This window comes from Triticum urartu, chromosome 3 (assembly GCF_003073215.2).
Source record: "Triticum urartu cultivar G1812 chromosome 3, Tu2.1, whole genome shotgun sequence".
NCBI lineage: Eukaryota > Viridiplantae > Streptophyta > Magnoliopsida > Poales > Poaceae > Triticum > Triticum urartu.
The window spans coordinates 124165565-124174505 of record NC_053024.1 but is presented as its reverse complement, the minus strand read 5'-3'; the positions used below and the strand labels follow the sequence as shown (position 1 = coordinate 124174505).

General features: G+C 46.8%; 1 protein-coding gene across 2 annotated transcripts; it reads right to left on the bottom strand.

The window, feature by feature from the left end:
* Positions 1-4905: 4905 nt before the first annotated feature.
* LOC125548151 (DNA repair protein RAD5B-like) lies at positions 4906-6724 on the bottom strand. Of its 2 annotated transcripts, XM_048711828.1 has the most exons (4): positions 6442-6724; positions 5731-6375; positions 5492-5625; positions 4906-5408 (listed from the first exon to the last, which is right to left on the bottom strand). In XM_048711828.1, the coding sequence occupies exons 1-4, from the start codon at positions 6607-6609 to the stop codon at positions 5291-5293; spliced, it is 1065 nt and encodes a 354-aa protein (XP_048567785.1). In that variant the 5' UTR covers positions 6610-6724; the 3' UTR covers positions 4906-5290. The 2 variants fall into 2 exon arrangements, with proteins under 2 accessions (XP_048567785.1, XP_048567784.1); XM_048711827.1 differs by having other exon boundaries at positions 5731-6724.
* Between the last annotated feature and the right edge of the window lie 2217 nt (positions 6725-8941).

Below are 8941 nucleotides of genomic sequence, written 5' to 3'. Positions count from 1 at the left end.
TCCAGGGCACGCCAAGGGTGGCAAAGGGGCGCATTGAGCAGCTAGGAGCTCCAGGAGCTCGGTGGTGGCGTTAGCGCGGCGTGAGGGGCATCAGGTCGACGGCAATGAGCTCAACGGCGGAGCTCGGCACGGCCATGGCGGGTCCAGCCGCTCCGGGCGCTTACGGGAGCAAAAGAGAGGGGGGAGGAGCGTAGCTCACAGTGAGCCTGCAGATGTGCATCAGTGGGCTCGGGGAAGGCGCGAGGTGGCCAAATTCGACGTCGGCGTTCGTCGGAGCGGAGGAGGAAGAAGAGGTCGCCGCGCTCGTTGTGGGGGATCCTGGCTTGGTCCAGTGGTCGAGGGAGACGCCGCGGGGCACGACGGCGCTCGGAGACTCGTCGGAGAGGGACGGGGACAGCGGTGGTCGCGGTCAGCACGGCGTCGCGGCCATGGACGCGCTCGGAAGCGGTGGATCTGAAGGGAAGGGGAGACGTCGAAGGAGAGAGGGGAGCAAGTGGGCGAGTGGGGAGGGAGCCCGAGGCGTCGGGGCCTTATCCCCTCTCACCGGCGACGTGGAGTATGGGGCGGCGCGCCCGGTCCGGCGGGAACGAGCGGGACGCGCCCGGTCGGACGCACAGGGGGAGGGGAACATGCGAGAGGTAGGTGGGCCGGCCTGGGTGAGGGGGAGCTGGGCCGGCCCAGGTGGGCTTGGCCCCAGTGGGGCAGGGGCACTTTCCTCTCTCTCCTTTCCTTTTCCCTTTCCCTTTTTCTTTTCTTTTTTTCTTTACTATTTTAGCTATTTTAGGCCACCTTCACATTTTGCAAAATGTTGGTTCACCACCAATATTACCAGAAGAATACTTCCCACATGATGAACATTTTAGTTTTCATGTTTGAGCATTTTGAATTCCACACAAAGTTTGAATTTGAATTCAACTGAAAACTGAAAGAGAGAGGAGACAAAGATGATCAAGCACTTGTTTAGCAAAATAATTAACTGAACCCCAGGGGTTACTGTAGCATCATTACACCGGGGTGTTACAAGAAAGATGTAGGGAAAGATAAAGATGATGGAAAGATGAAGATGAAGATGAGGAGTCTCATATTCTCACTGATTTTAGTGAATGTATGTATGGCTATGAGGGCAAAGCAGACTTTCAAGAAGCATTTGACAATATGAGGCATAAAGTGCATAAGCAAACTTGGTTAGATAGTATCTACAAGTTGACAGAAAAATGGGCTGGATGTTATATGAGAGATGTGTTTAGTTTGGGAGTGAGGAGTACAGAACTTAGTGAGAGCTTTAACAATTCATTGAAAACCCATTTGAAATCAGATTTCCATATTGTTCGGTTCTTGAAGCATTTTGAGAGGACGGTGGAAGTAAAAAGAAGAAAAGAATTGCAATCTGAATTTGATGCAAGGAAAAAGTTGCCAAGAATCAAGATGCACACACCTATGTTGGTGCTAGCAAGCAAAGAGTACACTCCAGTTATTTTTTAAGCTTTCCAAAGCGAATATGAAAGATCCATGGCCGCATGCACTAGAGCATTGGATGGAGATAAGAAATTCGCAGTTGCTATTGGAAGTTTACATGGTGATTTAAAATTCGAGGAGGAGCGCGTAGTGGTTGGTGATCCTCTGACCCAAACGGCCTCATGTAGTTGTGGAATGTTCAATAGGACTAGAATATTATGTGGACATGGTCTCAAAGTGCTTGATTTGATGAATATAAAAGTATTGCCAACGCATTATTTCTTAAAAAGATGGACGAGAGAAGCACAGAATGGAAGCATACAAGATAGACAAGGAAGGAATGTGGTAGAAAATTCAAAGTTGGAAGCCCAACTTCGCTACAATGATTTGTCTCGCAAATTTCACTCTTTGGCATATAAAATAGCCTACTCTCTAGAATGATGTTTGATGTTAGAAAATGCACTTGATTGCATTGGTCCACAACTAGAGGATAAACTCAATGCAATTACCAATGCGATGAATAAGCCATGTAATGACGAAGAAAATGTTGACCCAAATGTGCAGCAAACAAATGAGGTCCTTAGTGCTGCAAAGCTAAACAAAAAAGAGGTTCAATCAAAAAATTGAGGAGAAGGACAACTTGGCTTGATAAGTTACTCAAAGGGAAGCGCAAGCCAACTAAAGTTGCTGCATCAAAAAACAAAAGAGCAAAGGTATGTATCAATATGTACATGATGTGTTGTTACCATTCATTCCTAAATTACTTACTAGAAGTTTTATTGCAGCAACAAAAGAAACATGATGGGGCGGAGCCTCAAGTAGGAGTGGAGAAGGATGGCTGCGATAAAGCAGCAAATATGGAGTTTCAAGACTACAACAACATAATGAGTTACACGCAGCTCTTGATGGCTACCCGTTATGATGAAAGTCTGTTCTAGCATGTACAAGCTTGTTAGATAGTATTTTGGGTAATGTCGACTGTATTTTGGACAGGGTTGACTATAGTATTTTGGACTTGGGGGCTAACTATAGTCTTTTGTGGCCTAAGTGTACAAGTAAAAGGGCCAACCCTATGTACTTGGATGATTATGTAAGAACAAATTTCTATGCTAATTTGCTTCAAAAATTAGTTTATTCATGCCTACAAAAGGCTCTGTATTGTGTTCACCTTTATGTCCTATTGATTTCCTGATCCTCTTAACTGAATGCCCATGTATTTAAAATGTCTTGGGTTTTTCTTTTTGCTTGATGTTTGCTAAACTGAACCGAAATGTTTTGCTTGCTAAATTAAACTGTATTTTGTTACGTTGTTTACAGCCTTGTAAGACTGCTGTTTTGTCAAATTGTTGTTGTTTTGATAGACTAAACTGCTTGTTAATTGAACTAATTTCTGCTCTGTTCTCTGCATGAAGCGTCTCTGTTTTCCCTGTCTGTTCTGTCTACATGTGCGTATTTTGGCTGTGACCTTGTAAGACTGTTGTTTTGTCAAACTGTTGCTGTTTTGATAGACTAAACTGCTTGTTAACTGAACCAATTTCTGCTATGTTCTCTGCATGAAGCCTCTCTGTTTCCCTGGCTGTTCTGTCTAAATGTGCATATTTTGGCTGTGAGTTGCTGCTGGCCGTAGGATCGACTTGGGCGATGGATGTAGGGGCGCAAGGCACACTGTGACCCGCCTCTGGCAAGGCATGGGATCTCAGTCTGTAATTGTATTCCTCTCTTTGGTGCTATATAATGAATCTTGTACCTAACTTTTTTTCATAAAAAATTTGTCTTAGGCCCGCTTTTCCCACTATAGTTGCCCCTAAAATGGAAGGAAAACATTTATCCCCAGTCAACTGATCCACGAATAACATCAGTCTCGCACGGTGCAGCAACCTACACACAGTCTCACCTTTTCTTCTCTGGAAGCATCCCGCACAAACCCAACTCTCCTAATCCACATGAACCCGATACACACCACTCAACTTCCTCCATCCAGAATTCCCCATGGCACCTCTATCTCTCTCTCGATCCTGGTATTGACGCATCATATTCCCACAGCAATGGCGATGCTTGAACAGTCGCTGCCCTATGTTGCATCTACCACTCCTTCGTCTCCCCGCCTGCATGATCCACCCATTCTGGCTCCTCTGATACGCAGCACACAGAGCTGCAGTCCCCAAGGGTGTCCTCCTTCCCCTGCCCCTTCGCCCAGCTCCTTCTCCCATCCTTTGTCAAGGATCCCATGAAATAGGGGTTGTGAGGCCCCTCTCCCATGCTATTGTTGAAAGGGCTCCAAGTCCGCCGCCCATTGTTTATTTGTTGCAAGCCAAAGACAGCATTGTCGTGCATGACACAAGCTACCGGCATGGTCGCCATTCGGGTGTTGCAAGGTTGTCGTGCACTGCAGGCCAACCGCTAGCGGTCAAGGACGGACAGAACTCGCCGTAGGGTACTGCAGCAACCGCTGCCGACGACTTTGAGGTCTTTCTACAACTTCGTCAACATGAGGCGTGAGTCGTGCTTCTACAACATGAGGCGTGCTGCAATCTTCTGCAACTTGAGGCGTGTTGTGATCTTTGCAACATGAGGCATGCTTCTACAACAATGTTGTCGCAAGACGAGGAGACAACACAACACTAGAGCTCTGAAACATGCATCGTGTTGCAAAGGAGCTTCATAAGATGTGTCATGTTACAAAGGATTTTCGCAAAGGGCTGCAAGGGGAGCCACGATGCTGGACCACTCATTGGCGCCGATCCAAGCTGTGGTGGATCTAGTGGGGTGCCATGGCACCTCCTCTAAAAATGCAATCTAATTTTTAATATACACTAGACACTATTACAATAATGTAAAGCTATTTGAGGAGTAGGCTAGGTATGATGATACTAAAATCAAATTGTACCTTTTGGCACCCCAATGTAACGATTCTAGGTACAGCACTAGATCTGACGGCCCGTGACACTGGATCTAACGATTTTAGGTATGATGATACTAAAATCAAATTGTACCTTTTGGCACCCCAATGTAACGATTCTAGGTACAGCACTGGATCCGACGGCCCGTGACCCAGCTGATAATTAGGATCCGCCATTGGTTGGACCGACGCGTAGCACCATGCCTGAAAGGAAAAGTGATGTGTGCAAATATACAGGTCCAGGCTGATTTAAGAACAAGTATAGTAGCACAGGAAAAGCAGATGAAGAACATGACTACTCATGAGTACGTGAAAGTTTAACTCCTGAACCTGAGTGAAGCACCTAGGCTTAGCATTGATCATGTCAACAGGAAAGACCGTGAAAAAATAAAAGAAAAAGGATTTCCAAATCAGGGAAGGATCGAGGAAGTCCATTAGTGCAGAGATTCTGAATTCAGCAAAAGCAGTGCCTACGGAATTTGGTGCAAAACCCAGAGCCCAACTATAAGATCCCGCTACCAAATCACAAACCCTCAAGTAAAAAGGCAGTATGGCAGGAAGCACTACTTTCCCATCACATTACCAAATCGCTTGCTTGCTTCTTGCTGCTGCAGAGAAGCCAGCTGCGGCAGATTACAACATGTCATAGTCAATACACCACATGAATCAAAGAGCTACGAGTAGATTTCAGGTTTAGGGGTGGGTGAAGAGAGATGAGTCAGGGGGGGTAGACAGGGAACGTTTGTCATTGCATTGTTCTGCCCTGCTGGACAACAGCCACTGAGCTGCTTGCAACCAAGTCCAAGACCAAAATTACCCAACGCAATGGTCCACTACTCTACTCCTAACGAGATCCTGACACTACCATGAGCAAATTAGTATGTCACTCCATGTTGACCCAACGGCCAAACTCGGACTCGTGAGAAGCTTTGGGCTTCAGGCTTCAGCTACACCGAATCGCCGAAGCAACTTGAAGAGGCCACGGAGGGGATTGTTTGGATGGCATTCATTTTTAGGAGAAATCAGGTACAAGGACGAGCGGTGGATGTAGAAGCTGCGGAACAAAAAGAAATTTAGCGTCAATAAGTACAGGAACACAAAGTAGCAATCATGTTCAGAGATATTCACAGTGGTTACCTGACATAGAGCAACACCTCCTGCATCAGCCTGAGCTCCATCATCGGAAACACCATCTTCCCCTGGATCATAACCTTGGAAGAACTCACCAGCGGGGCAAGGCACCTCGCCCACTCAGGAGACAGCTTCCCGATCTACAGTTAGTTGCCAATCAAATAATCGATCAATATTCAGATGCTATATCTGCACACATATGATGTATATGTGCATTGGAAGCAAAAGCAGAGTGAAGTGGGAACCTCTCCAGATCGGTTTGTCGAGAAGCGCACGATCTCTGACAGCGCCACCGCCTGCCTGTACGGCACCCTGATCCTGCCTTCGTGCGAAGGGAAGGCGAAGTGGACGACCTCGCCGGCGTCCAGCCACTTCCTCCGGCGACAAGTCGACAGCCCGGTGGAATAGGACTTCGTGAAGAAGACCCATTCGCGGTGGTCCGGTGGGTACTCGTCCATCTCCGCCGGCTGCGGCGCCACAACCATCTTCCAGTCGCTCAATGGCGTGGCCCCCGGCGGCGGCATTGCCCGGATGGGCTTTGGGTTCAGGTAAGGCGCCGGGCGGGACGTCGTGAGATCGATGAAGACTACATCGTCGTCATCTCCGCGGTTTCTCTTCTTGGATTTCGGCGGGGGGTCAATGATCTCCACCTCGTCTTCACTAGAGTCCTCCTCCTCTTCCTCCTTCTTTACATGACGCGGCGACGCAGTTTTGCCTTGTTCCTCCTTGACCGGGACCTTGATCTCGTCGGGTTGCTCCTCCTTCTTGACCCAGCCATGCTTGATGTCGGCATCGATTGGCTCCCTCTTGATCTTGGCCTCGACCACGGCGGGAGATTCAAGCTTCACCTTGTCGGAGTCCGCATCGGTTGGCTCCCTCTTTACCTCGACCTCGCCGGCGGCTTCAACCTTCACCTCGCCATGGTCGGCATGGATTCGCTCCCTCTTGACCTCGACCTCACCGTGGGCCTCGACCTTCACAATCACCTCGTCGGAGTCGGCATAGAATGGCCCCATCTTCAAATCGACCTCGTCGGGGGATTCGCTTTTCACTTTCACCGGAGGCGGCAGCGTCGGGGTAACACCGCCGACGGGGCGCTCTTCCTCGTCGCCGTCGCACGACATGGCGGCCGGCCGATGATGAGCAGACGAGACGGGACGGTGGAAAGGGAACGGGGCGCGGGCGCGGGCGGGGGGATAGGGGATAGGGGAGAGTTTAGGCCTTTGAGATGCTTGGCTCTCATTTTGGCGGGGAATGGGCAAAAAAACCAGGGAATGGGAGGTAATTGTTTTGGTTTTGGCGGGACAGGTAGGAGGGAGATGAAAAAAAAGTCGAGATGGTGAAGTGGATTGAAATGTTTTTCCTTTATCTTTTTTGATTTTTTGATCGATGAGGTTGGCGTGAAATATTTTATACTTCCTCTTTATGAAACATGAGAGTGTATCCGAACAAGGCCTTTGAGTATCCGAACAAGACCTTCGTGATGGTGCTTCCGGAGTTGAATGTGCATATGAATATATGATGTGTGATTTTTATTTTATTTTTTTGCAAATAGGATGCAAGGTTAATTTGAACATTATTCAAAATGTCTAACGTCTATTCAGTCAGCATGCTTCGACTATTTTCTTATGCCGTCCACTAAATGTATTTAATATATTTAGTACTTACAGTCTTTGTTGGGTGGTCTATGAATATGGATGTGTTCTTTGTATTGTCATGATATAGGATGAATAGATTGGAAGTTTTTTCCGCCAAAAGATAATAATGATTGTAAACTCTTTAAAAATTGCACATTATTCAAACGTAAGTGTTGTTTTGTGCTCCGAGATAATTAAGCACCTCATTTTCATTGCAAAGTTCGCGTGTTCTACGTAATCAGTCACCGAAATGGCGTCCAATGTGTTTTCAACGAGAAGTGTTGCGAATATGTATGACCACAAGTTTAATTGCATACCTAAAAAGTTCCGTATAGTGGGAGCGTCTGACTTTGTCGCTTTGGCTTTGAAGAAACAGTAAGGTTTCTGATGGTAATACTTTTTCTCCTTAGCAGGTTATCAATCATTGGCTTTGTGTAAGCTCTACGCTACACGCAAATGAAGCATTGGCCATTGTATATGGCACGTGTACGCGGTTGTAGTAGGTGGCCAAAGAGGTCTTATTCGACATTAGATGACATGTTGCCCCATTGACATAGAGATCAATTACAGTTTAAAAGTTAAGTGAACTATTTGAAATATAAAATGTATTAAGTGAACTATCAAAAAAGGCCAACTGCAGTCATCAAGACCAACTGCAAAAAATCGAATCAACTAATACAAAAATAAATAAATAGGTGAACTATTTGAAGGATGTTTCTTGTGAATAGTTTGCAAATGATTATGTTTGTATTGCGTTTGTTTTTGTTCTATATATTTACCAACGAGAGACAACAATGATCATTTACAATGTCCTTATTTGACTGCCCAGGGCAACCCAACAGTTAGGTCAATAGAAAGGAGACTCGTTGCACGACTGGCGCAAAGACCAACTGCAGCTGAGAAGTGAACCAAGCTATGGGCAGCATGTATAGCAGACTAAAAGTGCATCTAGTCCCCTATGTGGTTTTGGTAATTTATAGAACATATTGAACTAATGTCTGCTCAAAGCTCATTTCAAGAAAACTTCATTTAGGTACAACACGGGAGATGAAAGTGAACCTCTCAAAAACACTAAAAACAAGTATTGGATCAAGCCTCAAGACTCACCCTTTTTACATTATAGTGATCAAAGACCACTGAGGGAGTCCTAGACTAGGGGGTCCTCGGATGTCCGGGCTATGTGATGTGGGCCGGACTGATGGGCCATGAAGACACAAGATCGAGGACCTTCCCCCGTGTTCGGATGGGACTTTCCTTGGCGTGGAGGGCAAGCTTGGCGTTCGGATATGAAGATTCCTTTCTCTGTAAAAAGACTCTGTACAACCCTAGCCCCCTACGGTGTCTATATAAACCGGAGAGTTTAGTCCGTAGAGGCAATCATAATAATACAGGTTAGACATCTAGGGTTTAGCCATTACGATCTCGAGGTAGATCAACTCTTGTAACCCCTATACTCATCAAAGTCAATCAAGTAGGAAGTAGGGTATTACCTCCATCAAGAGGGCCCGAACCTGGATAAACATCGTGTCCCCTGCCTCCTGTTACCTTCGATCCTTAGACTCACAGTTCGGGACCCCCTACCCGAGATATGCCGGTTTTGACACCGACATTGGTGCTTTCATTGAGAGTTCCTCTATGTTGTCGATAGAAGGATCGATGGCTCGCCTCGTCGTCAACGACAAAATCACCTCTGGAAGAGCCCTAGTTCCTGGGCAGATCCTCCAGATCGGCAATTTCACCATAGGCGCCCGCCCTGCCATCAAACCCAAGGCGGTCCCCCGGATTACCAAAAATCATCTCCGCATCAACCCCTAAAGCG

Coding starts and splice junctions, on each gene's coding strand:
- LOC125548151 (XM_048711827.1), bottom strand. CDS start 6,609: ATGTCGTGCGACGGCGACGAGGAAGAGCGCCCCGTCGGCGGTGTTACC. Junction 5,626..5,730: donor CGACAAACCGATCTGGAGAG/GTTCCCACTTCA, acceptor AACTAACTGTAG/ATCGGGAAGCTGTCTCCTGA. Junction 5,409..5,491: donor GAGGTGTTGCTCTATGTCAG/GTAACCACTGTG, acceptor TTTGTTCCGCAG/CTTCTACATCCACCGCTCGT.